The 11,246-nt window shown below is 44.7% G+C and overlaps 2 protein-coding genes across 2 annotated transcripts; both read right to left on the bottom strand.

Moving 5' to 3' along the window:
- Positions 1-1,469: 1,469 nt before the first annotated feature.
- On the bottom strand, positions 1,470-5,988 carry LOC143421814 (uncharacterized). Its single transcript, XM_076891849.1, has 7 exons — positions 5,832-5,988; positions 5,418-5,556; positions 4,415-5,328; positions 4,204-4,309; positions 3,477-3,634; positions 3,140-3,285; positions 1,470-3,035 (listed from the first exon to the last, which is right to left on the bottom strand). The coding sequence occupies exons 1-3, from the start codon at positions 5,905-5,907 to the stop codon at positions 4,869-4,871; spliced, it is 675 nt and encodes a 224-aa protein (XP_076747964.1). The 5' UTR covers positions 5,908-5,988; the 3' UTR covers positions 1,470-3,035; positions 3,140-3,285; positions 3,477-3,634; positions 4,204-4,309; positions 4,415-4,868.
- A 173-nt stretch (positions 5,989-6,161) lies between these two features.
- Positions 6,162-11,246, bottom strand: npas4l (neuronal PAS domain protein 4 like). The gene is made up of 10 exons (XM_014409970.3): positions 11,131-11,246; positions 10,032-10,195; positions 9,695-9,840; positions 9,492-9,591; positions 8,877-9,138; positions 8,688-8,797; positions 8,274-8,412; positions 6,748-8,184; positions 6,547-6,644; positions 6,162-6,258 (listed from the first exon to the last, which is right to left on the bottom strand). Exons 1-8 carry the CDS (start codon positions 11,229-11,231, stop codon positions 6,963-6,965), a joined length of 2,244 nt encoding a protein of 747 aa, XP_014265456.3. The 5' UTR covers positions 11,232-11,246; the 3' UTR covers positions 6,162-6,258; positions 6,547-6,644; positions 6,748-6,962.

Genomic DNA, 11,246 nt, shown 5'->3' with positions numbered 1-11,246 from the left:
ATCACTATTTCCCCTCACACAATGAGACACTAATCTAATATTACAACTGCATCTCCCTTTTATATATAATATAATAATAATAATAATAATAATATAAAAATAATGTTGTTTGTGACGATTTTTACAGATGGAATAAAAACAGAGCGCACAGCCTGAGCTTATTGGAAGTGTGTAACCACAGCGACGGAAGAGTGCCAAACTGACTTTACTGCTGAGCTGTGTAATCTGCAGAGACATGGGAATGCTTGGAGTGTTCATTGTGTGTGTCGGTGAAATGAAAAGGGTTTATATTTTTTGCAGTCTCCTTGGTGTGGACAAATGCGCCAAAGCCGCGATGTTAGTGTCACCGTGCCTCGGGGAAATCACTGATGTTTCAGGTGCTGCTGAGTGATGCGGGGAGACTGGAGCACAGCAGATGTGGAGACTTGTTAGGAACTTTATTTGCCATTGTACCCTTCAACAGACATCCCTCTTAATTGGGTCTCCGTGGATAACGCTCGGCATCTGGACTCTTTGCTCATGAATGGACCGAACTGATGTCCTTCTGTGCTCTCATTGCCATACACACTCACACACAGAGACACGCACACTCCTCTTTATTTGCTTATTTAAGTAGTGTCACACCAACAGCACGTAGTGTCTGTGTTAAGACAAAGGTGTTGGAGTTATCACTCCATCTAGTGGTGATTCTAAGTCTCATGACAGAAACATGAACACTGTATTAGCTGCATGCCTGTAGTGCCTCCCCGCGAGCTTTCTCCCCTACGTTTGTGCATGCATGCAAATCTTTTCTGCTTTTAACCTCCGCGATCCATCAGTCGCCTAAATGCGCATTTATTCATCGACTCTGCACATCAACCTAAATCCGTAACTGATTTCACTGTGCACAGTTTATGTGCTCTTGTTGGTGTCACTGCCCACAAGATGTAAAAATCAATGGAGCCCCGAAGAGCCCAGTAGACAATGTGCTGTGGTCTGATTGGCTACAAAGTACTCAGTAGGCCCTCTTGTGATAAATAACTGTTATTCCATAAAGATGTGTTTTGTGCCTGCACTAGTCAATATTTTATAATGATGGCTTACATAATAAAGTGTAGTATGAAAGGTCATTTCTGGTGATGGACCTCCAAATCAACAGTCTTTCCAGCTGTAAAGGGTGCTTCAGTATCTTTTACAACACAAAGCTTTTGGTTCACTCAGGTCACTGCAAGCGTCCAGCTACCCCAGGCAGCTCTGATAATAAAGAAGGGCGACCTGTGATGTGTAAGAGGACATCTCAGTAATGTGCACACAACGTCTTTCTGTCATTAAAAATAAAGTTTCAACGTTTTTATATATTACCTCTTAAATATCTACTATAGGCCCCTTAACCGCATTCAGCAAAACCTTATAGAGAACGTGGGCAGTCCTCTTTATTAACTCTGTGTTATAATGAATAAACAACAAAGCCTCTGATTTTCTTTAGATTTATTTACATTTCAAATATTTCTGAAGCAAACCGCAGGAATGACTCAGAGTTCTGAATATGCAGGGAATAACACAATTTAAGGCACAAAATTCAGACTTTGAATGGATTTAGCTGTACCACTGAGGTAGCTTCATCTTGTCTAACATCTTTAACTATGACAGTATGAAAGTTTTAATGGCATACAAAGAAAAAAAAAACCCAATTTGTGTTAAAAACTATGGCGATAAAGCAGGGTGAATGATCTCACTTACTTTTATTTTGTTTTTCAAGTACATTTTTATGAAAAAAAAGACTTTAGCAAAACAAAACTCAGCTGACAGCAGGTTTTATCCATAGTGTTGGGACAGTATAAAACCCACATAAGTTGCTTGCAGACACGACATTTTAGTGAAGGTTTCCTTGAAATGTCTTTTACTGATATTTGTTTTCTTGATGTATCAGAAGAATAGAAGATGACGGATGTCTCAGCCTGTAGCTGGTGGCACATATGACATTTCAGTTTGCTACCTACAGGATTGTGACACCTGTCAATACTTTGAGTGAAGCCCAAGGAAAACAAAATCTACATGAGCTTTAGCTCTACATTCAGGAATAAGTTTCTTATAAAAAATAACATCTGAGAAGATGTCCTTTAGTTGTCTTTACTCACACTCTTCTTTAAATCCAGTGGAGGTTTATGACAATATGTCATACAAATGAAATTAGACATTAATTAAATATCTCTAAAGCTTACATACCAAAGCAGCAAATCAATAAATAGGTGGACTGTTTAGTAGAAAGTACCTTGCTGAATGCTGCTTTGCATATAGCTGGTGAATTGAGTTGATGCAACCCAGTGGTTTGATCATGGCGTCCCAGCTGCATACTGATGGGATCTATGGTGATGCTGCACGGTGAAGTGCTCTGCAGCCAGCAGCTTCTGATGGGGCCCCATTCCTGTTATACACTGCTGCTAGATGGTAGCTAGTATTGCTCAATATGCTGCTTTTCCTTGTGAACATGTTTAGATCTTTAATGAAGCTGTCTAACATGCCAACATCAAGAACCAGCTTCTGTGGCTGTAGAAGATTGGTATGTGTGGATAAGTCAGGAGCATCATGATGCAGTTGGACAAAGCTGCCTCAAAGTGGCTGCAACAGAAGGCCGAAATCATCTGGATGCAGAGCACAGTCCGCTGGGCTCTCACACATGTCGGACACAGAGAGACAGTCTGGAACTAAGCGAGCGTCAGATGTATCATCTCTGAAATCACAGGATGGCGATGATGAGGTGGGTGGAGTGTGGCCACTGAGCGTGCCAAAGGATGGCTGGTCAAAGGTTTGAGTGGCTGCAGGGAGGGAGTCTGAGGGTGAATGGTGACAGGTGAGCTCGGTCTCTGAGCAGAGAGTAGAGCACAGCCCCTGATCTGTGCATGCATGCTCATCCATCAGAATGTCATGGCTGACCTCCTCCTGCTCCAGCTAATGGGCTGGCACTCTCCATATGGCTCAACTATAGATCCAGCACCATGACAGATCCATGCACTGGAGTCCATGTCTTATACTGCATCTCCCTGCAGTGCATCTAGCTGGGGGAAAAGACAATATTTTCCATTAGCTCCCAAAGATTCAGAAACTAAAAGTGCTGCAACATTACACCTGAAAACACAATGTAGCTAACAAAAAGGCTCACCATGGAAACCCCAAGATACTCGGCTACATTTTCTGACACATACACCAGCCTGCCCTGTGCGGTGGAGACGAGGATGAAGCCGTGCAAGGCTTGAAGAAAGACCTCATGTGGCAGAGAGCAGTGTGATCGCTCTCCAGCTGGGAGCCCTTAGAGAGGAAAGAGTGAGTTCAGCCTTGCTTATATAGCATGCATCTCTGCGGGTTATCACATCTGTTACTTTTTGATTTGGTCTCAAGGGTACTGAAGATTTAGTCCCATTTTGTTTGACAGCGATGCAGGCTGAATGCAGATTAAAAGTTCAAAGGCATTAAAGGATGACTGCAGTATGAAAACTTACCCCGGACAGACTTCCTGATGTAGGTGCAGATGATGGCCATGGAGTGAAGGTACGAGAGTCGCTCCTGGTCCTCCAGGGTGATGGGCAGCAGAGCACGCATGTTCTTGATCTCATGATTGATGTGGTCCCGTCGAGCTTTGGATGCCCCTTTGGTGGATCTGTGAGAGACCATGGTCACTGAGGTCAGAAGGCTGAACTGAAAACTAAAGTAGTAAATCCGGTGAGCCCGAACTTTTGTCTATTTCCACACTTGCATTTAAAGATCATTCTGATGTGTAACTGCCAAGTGTAGTGCGCTTTTTTTTAAAATGAAAATCTAATTGCAAGAAAAAAAAGAGTAATTGGCCTGAACTCATGCAGCCTCTTTTTCATGGCTCACCCTGCCTTATAGCGTTAGCTTGTGGGAAGGTGATGACTTTGAATATCAAGGGTTCCTATGGAAACTGCTGATATTTGCAGTGACAATGGCACTAGGTGCTCATTTTTAAAATGTTGTCACAATATTAGAAGATAAACGGATCTATGTCAGTGTAAATGCTGTCAGATTCTTAAAAAGTACTTTTTCTCAAATTAAGACATCAGTGTAACATAAAACCCAGCTGACAAAATTGCAGAAAGGAAAAATAAAAGAATGTCTACATGAGCTTTAACTAAGCTTTTCAGGATGGGAAAGTGTTGCATATGAAAATAACATCTGAGAAGATGTCCTTTAGTTGTCTTTACTCACACTCGCCTTTAAATCCAGTGGAGGTTTATGACAATATGTCATACAAGTGGTCGTCCAGTTAAGTCTCAGACTTATTTCAGGACGGGTTTTCTTCAGCAAGCGCCACCTAAAGAAAGACAGAAAATAAAATTAGACATTAATTAAATATCTCTAAAGCTTACATACCAAAGCAGCAAATCAATAAATAGGTGGACTGTTTAGTAGAAAGTACCTTGCTGAATGCTGCTTTGCATATAGCTGGTGAATTGAGTTGATGCAACCCAGTGGTTTGATCATGGCGTCCCAGCTGCATACTGATGGGATCTATGGTGATGCTGCACGTGAAGTGCTCTGCAGCCAGCAGCTCCTCTGCAATGAAGCCAGTGTGCTCTTGCTGCTCCTGATGGGGATGGGGCCCATATATCCTGCACACTAAGCCGTACTGCTAAGCCAGAATACTGGTTTCTCTGCTGTCAGGCTCTATGGATGTGAGATACTGGTTGGGATTAAAGAGACTGGTACGTATGGATCACGATGCAGTTGGTCAACGCTGCTTCCTTGTGGCTTAACCTGAAGGTCGAAATTGTCCGCTGGGCTCTCACACGTGTCGGATACAAATGAGCAGTCTGGAACAAGGCGAGCATCAGAATTGAGAATGTACACGCTCTGAAATAATTAGTCGGAGATTAGGAGATAAATGGAGAGTGGCCACTGAGCATGCCAAAGGTTTGAGTGGCTACAGCAAGCTCTGTGTCTGGGTAGGAATAATGGGAGGTAGAGGCCTCAGGGGTGCACAGCCGCTGATCTGTGCATACATGCACATCCATCAGAATGTCATGGCTGAGCTCCTCCTGCTGCAGAGAGGAGCTGGAGGAGGCGGGGCTGTATGGAGGGATGAGGACAGCAGGGCTATCACCCAGAAGGGCAGGTGAGCTCGGGGAAGAGCCGCTCACCACACAGTCTGTGTCGTGCTCAGACTCCCTCATATCTCTGGCACCAGGCTCCTCACTCTGGCTGTTGGGTGTCCTCTGCCTTTTATTGTTGGAGCTTTGAGGGTGTTGAGCACAGTGGTAGGAATTTGGCAGAAATGCTGGTTTGAAGGCCATGCTGCTGATTTTCTTCTGAAGAAATCTGGCCTCAGTTTCACTGCAGTAACACAACGTGCAACAAGTCAGCGTCTTTACTGGGAAAACACTGAAACATGTGCTCAGTTTTTCCAGAGGAGGTCATAATACCTGATGATGAAGTTGGTGCAGCTGATGGTCTGGCATTCCCCAGAGACTTTGGTGGCTCGACTGTAGATCCAGCACCACGACAGATCCATGCGCTGGAGTCTCAGCACCATTTCCACCTGGAAGCCGTCATCTGAGTGCACTGGAGGAAATGTTCATGGTTATAACCGTGCACACAAAACCTCAAACGTATCGCACACGCTAAAATAAATATGTAACGTGCTGAACTAAAGAACTGCATTCAAAGAGAATGATGCTAAACAGTCTTAATATTTACTATTTCATATCATTCAACAACTGAAAGCTAAAGTGCTCAGTGTGCTGTGAATAGATGACAACAGCTATTTAATGTGCCAGTGAATACTGAAATCCTAACATTTAGCTGTCTCTTTGTCTTAAAGGCTGTTGTTCACTTACTCAAACTTCTGTGAGAATCTGCACTCAGCGACAGATCTTCAGGATGGACGAGGCTGTACCATGATCGACCAATCATTTCCTCTGCTGAATACCCCAACAAAGGAGAAACGCTAAAAAGGAAAATCAAAATGTCAATAAACAGAAAAATGCTGATTATTCCTGCTCACAGAAGAAGTTGTGCAATTGTACCCATCTGACAGCTTCATAAAGCTCATATCCAGTCCATGAGAGTCCGTGCTCCTCAGGCAGTTCACTGCTAGGGTGCAGACAGTGACAAACAGTGGCTCAGTGGTGGTGGTGGTGGTAAGGAAGGACACACAGAGGAAGCTTCCAGATCTTCCCTCAACTCTGACCAGTATAGAGGAACAGCTGCCATGTTGCAACTTAAAGGTCTTGGAGGATTTCATGCAACATATAAAACTCCGCTCTGAGGAAAGAAAACACGTCAGTTTAGTCTTTCATGTTTGTTAAAACATTTAAGACTAGTTTTGCCGAGTTTTAAAACCAACTATGAATTAAATGGAAGAAATTCACTTAAAATAAGGGCTTTGTAGCACAATGCTGCATCAGTAATGGATTTCATAAGCAGATTTCAGGGGAAACTGGCTCATTTTTTCCACCTACAGCAGCAATGTCAGTAATATTACAGCAAAAAGAGGGGGATCGTTTTATACAGTCATTTTAAATGCCGCGCATCATTTGAAATTTTGGTTACCTGATAATATGTTGCTTTCGATGTCCAGGTTTGATTTAACAATCTCAGTATCGGAACATCCCACCATGTCATAACGTGTCTCCTCGCAGTACATACATCTGCGAAAGTGTCATAGTTGGTGTTAGTTCTAACAGATTCAAAATCCATCACTGCTGCAACATTACACCTGAAAATGACAATGTAATTCACAAAAGGGCTCACCGTGGAAAGCCCGAGATATTCAGCTACACGTTCTCAAGCACAGACCAGCGTGCCCTGTGTGCTGGTGATGAGGGTGAAGCCATGCAAGGCAGCTGATCTGTCACTCACTCTTTGTCTCCACTATAGATCCGGCACCATGACAGATCCACGAACTGGAGTCTCAGCACCATCTGTACCCGACAACTGTCATGTGCCATCTCATTAGGGTGGACTGTTTAGTAGAGATGATGTTGAAGCAACCCAGTGGTTTGATCATGGCATCCCAGCTGCATACTGATGGGATCTATGGCGATGCTGCCCACGGTGAAGTGCTCTGCAGCCAGCAGCTCCTCTGCAATGAAGCCAATGTGCTCCTGCTGCTCCTGATGGGGATGGTGCCCGTTCCTGCTGCACACTAAGCCCTGCTGGTAGTTGGTATCGCTCAATGTGCTGCCTTTTCTTGTGAACATGTTCAGATCTTTCATGAAGCTGTCAAACATGGCAACATCAAGAACCAGCGCAGGATTGGGAAGACGAACTGAGGGGGGAGGAGAATTAGGGGGCCAGTCACAGGCTGAGGGCATCGTGTTGGTGGCTGTAGTTTGGACCACATGCTGATAGGGATTCACAGTGTGATGCCGGTCAAACCTGCTGGCCAGCGAGGAGATCTGCTGGGCCAGAATACTGATCTCCACCTGCTCACTTTCGCTATACTGGTTAGGCTCTAGGGATGTGGGAGACTGGCTGGGATTAAAAATACTGGTATGTGTGGATAAGTCAGGAGCATCATGATGCAGTTGGACAACGCTGCCCTCTTGTGGCTGCAACAGAAGGCCGAAATCATCTGGATGCAGAGCACAGTCCGCTGGGCTCTCACACATGTCGGACACAGAGAGACAGTCTGGAACTAAGCGAGCGTCAGATGTATAATCTCTGAAATCACAGGATGGCGATGATGAGGTGGGTGGAGTGTGGCCACTGAGCGTGCCAAAGGATGGCTGGTCAAAGGTTTGAGTGGCTGCAGGGAGGGAGTCTGAGGGTGAATGGTGACAGGTGAGCCCAGTCTCTGGGTAGGAATAATGGGAGGGAGAGGCCTCAGGGGAGCACAGCCACTGATCTGTGCATACATGCACATCCATCAGAATGTCATGGCTGAGCTCCTCCTGCTGCAGAGAGGAGCTGGAGGAGGCGGGGCTGTATGGAGGGATGAGGACAGCAGGGCTATCACCCAGAAGGGCAGGTGAGCTCGGGGAAGAGCCGCTCACCACACAGTCTGTGTTGTGCTCAGACTCCCTCGTATCTCTGGCACCAGGCTCCTCACTCTGGCTGTTGGGTGTCCTCTGACTTTTATTGTTGGAGCTTTGAGGGTGTTGAGCACAGTGGTAGGAATTTGGCAGAAATGCTGGTTTGAAGGCCATGCTGCTGATTTTCTTCTGAAGAAATCTGGCCTCAGTTTCACTGCAGGAACACAACGTGCAACAAGTCAGCGTCTTTACTGGGAAAACACTGAAACATGTGCTCAGTTTTTCCAGAGGAGGTCATAATACCTGATGATGAAGTTGGTGCAGCTGATGGTCTGGCATTCCCCAGAGACTTTGGTGGCTCGACTATAGATCCAGCACCACGACAGATCCATGCGCTGGAGTCTCAGCACCATTTCCACCTGGAAGCCGTCATCTGAGTGCACTGGAGGAAATGTTCATGGTTATAACCGTGCACATAAAACCTCAAACGTATCGCACACGCTAAAATAAATATGTAACGTGCTGAACTAAAGAACTGCATTCAAAGAGAATGATGCTAAACAGTCTTAATATTTACTATTTCATATCATTCAACAACTGAAAGCTAAAGTGCTCAGTGTGCTGTGAATAGATGACAACAGCTATTTAATGTGCCAGTGAATACTGAAATCCTAACATTTAGCTGTCTCTTTGTCTTAAAGGCTGTTGTTCACTTACTCAAACTTCTGTGAGAATCTGCACTCAGCGACAGATCTTCAGGATGGACGAGGCTGTACCATGATCGACCAATCATTTCCTCTGCTGAATACCCCAACAAAGGAGAAACGCTAAAAAGGAAAATCAAAATGTCAATAAACAGGAAAACGTTCATTATGCCTGCTCACAGAAGAAGTTGTGCAATTGTACCTATCTGACAGCTTCATAAAGCTCATATCCAGTCCATGTGTGCTGTTGAAGCTGTGACAGAAGTGAGAGTCGGTGCTCCTCAGGCAGTTCACTGTTGGGGTGCAGAGAGCCACGAACAGTGGCTCGCTGGTTGTAGTGGTAGGGGAGCATGCATAGGGTTGAGGGAAGAACTGGAAGCTTCCTCTGACCAGTATAGAGGAACAGCTGCCATGTTGCAACTTAAAGGTCTTGGAGGTTTTCATGCAACATATAAAGCTCCGCTCTGGGGAAAGAAAACGTAACAGTTTAGTCTTTCATGTTTGTAAAAAAGAGGTTGGGCAAGTTTTAAAACTCACTATGAATAAAATGGCTAAAATAAGGGCTTTGTGGGGCATTTGGGGGATTTTGCATCAGTAGCACATTTCACAAATTTGGCATTTTCTGCAGATCTGAAACCTCTTTAGTGTCCTCACTGGATTTGCATCAAACCAAGTTGAATTTCCAAGGAAACCGGCTTACTTTTTTTCCTCACAGTAGAAATATCTGTGACAGTACCAGCAACCAGCATGTGATAACACTATAATCGTTTCAAATGCCATACATATCATTTTAAACTGAATTCCAAATCTTTCTTACCTGACATTGAGTTGTTTTCAAGGTCCAGGTTTGATTTAACAATGTCGACATCAGAGTGTTCCACCATATCATATATCGTGTCTCCCTGCAGCACGTCTACCTGGGAAAGTTACACAATTTCCCATTAGCTCCCAAAGATTCAGAAACTAAAAGTGCTGCAACATTACACCTGAAAACACAATGTAGCTAACAAAAAGGCTCACCATGGAAACCCCGAGATACTCGGCTACATTTTCTGACACATACACCAGCCTGCCCTGTGCGGTGGAGACGAGGATGAAACCGTGCAAGGCTTGAAGAAAGACCTCATGTGGCAGAGAGCAGTGTGATCGCTCTCCAGCTGGGAGCCCTTAGAGAGGAAAGAGTGAGTTCAGCCTTGCTTATACAGCATGCATCTCTGCGGGTTATCACATCTGTTACTTTTTGATATGGTCCCTAGAGGCCTTCATGCTCAGTCCCATTTTGTTTGACAGCGATGCAGGCTGAATGCAGATTAAAAGTTCAAAGGCATTAAAGGATGACTGCAGTATGAAAACTTACCCTGGAAGAGAACAGACTTTTTGATGTAGGTGCAGATGACGGCCATGGAGTGAAGGTACGAGAGTCGCTCCTGGTCCTCCAGGGTGATGGGCAGCAGAGCACGCATGTTCTTGATCTCATGATTGATGTGGTCCCGTCGAGCTTTGGATGCCCCTTTGGTGGATCTGTGAGAGACCATGGTCACTGAGGTCAGAAGGCTGGACTGAAAACTAAAGTAGTAAATCCGGTGAGCCCGAACTTTTGTCTATTTCATCACTCGCATTTCAAAAAAAAAAAAAAAAAAAAAGATGTCTAAGTGGCAAGTGTAGAGTAAAAAAACAAAAACCTAACAGAGTTTTCTGAACTGATCCTGCCTCTTTTTTCCACAGTTCACCCCGCCTGATATCTCTTCCCCACAAGCCAAAGCTGACTTTGAATATCAAGGGTTCCTATGGAAACTGCTGATATGAGAGGCTGTTGTGCGTCTCCAACAGAAATGAGGGCTCTCGATAGACTTTGCGTGATCAGTATCTGTCTGGACCCATCCACGGAGAGCCTGGGGTTTTTATAGCTGCCAAGGCTTCAGCGTGGGCGTCACACAGGGAAGGCTGGGCTTCTGATGCTCCCTTCATTGCCTTATAAAGTGGGTGTCCTCTGAGTGGGGTGCCCCACGTCACAAGCTCTCAGAAAGTGCCACAAAAGGAGAATTATATCACAATGTATCCCAGTGAGTTAATCAGAGATCCACAACTGGACTTTTTAGGGCAGTTATCTGGACTTAGCTTATGTGTTATAACCTTTCAAATGGACACACTATGAATTTCCATTATTATGTTATATTCAGAACCATATTTCCTGTATATATGTATATTAAAAGAATCACTTTGAAAGAGTTTTCTTTGATTCAGCATAATTTTGGCGGCATCATGTGCAAGGCTGGATTAGTATGTATCACAAATAATAAGCTACTAGGCTGTAGACATGGGAGGGGATTAAGTGCTCCCCGTCGTGCATGCACTATAACGCACAGCTGATTCCAAATTTTCCCAGCAGCCGTGCGCTGATTCAGCCGCTAGAGGACGTGGAGCAGAGAGGAGGGGAAAGAAGAGTTATCACTGACCTGAACCTCCTGTAGACTGGGCTCCGGTGATCCGCGGGCAGATGGTGGGAAGTGCAAGGAGTACTGACGTGACATTTACACAAGTTGCACCAAATAGTCATTTTTGTCGCCGTTGT

Source organism: Maylandia zebra, linkage group LG13, assembly GCF_041146795.1.
Source record: "Maylandia zebra isolate NMK-2024a linkage group LG13, Mzebra_GT3a, whole genome shotgun sequence".
Lineage (NCBI taxonomy): Eukaryota > Metazoa > Chordata > Actinopteri > Cichliformes > Cichlidae > Maylandia > Maylandia zebra.
This window is presented reverse-complemented; position numbering and strand designations above follow the sequence as displayed.

What these genes read in the sequence shown, in the direction of transcription:
- LOC143421814 (XM_076891849.1), bottom strand. Translation starts at nt 5,907, where the DNA reads ATGATTGGTCGATCATGGTACAGCCTCGTCCATCCTGAAGATCTGTCG. An exon ending in AGATTCTCACAGAAGTTTGA is followed by an intron (nt 5,557 to 5,831) that starts GTAAGTGAACAA and finishes CATTTCCTCCAG; the next exon opens with TGCACTCAGATGACGGCTTC. An exon ending in TGCACCAACTTCATCATCAG is followed by an intron (nt 5,329 to 5,417) that starts GTATTATGACCT and finishes GTGTTACTGCAG; the next exon opens with TGAAACTGAGGCCAGATTTC.
- npas4l (XM_014409970.3), bottom strand. Translation starts at nt 11,231, where the DNA reads ATGACTATTTGGTGCAACTTGTGTAAATGTCACGTCAGTACTCCTTGC. An exon ending in AAAGTCTGTTCTCTTCCAGG is followed by an intron (nt 9,841 to 10,031) that starts GTAAGTTTTCAT and finishes TTCCTCTCTAAG; the next exon opens with GGCTCCCAGCTGGAGAGCGA. An exon ending in TGCACCAACTTCATCATCAG is followed by an intron (nt 8,185 to 8,273) that starts GTATTATGACCT and finishes GTGTTCCTGCAG; the next exon opens with TGAAACTGAGGCCAGATTTC.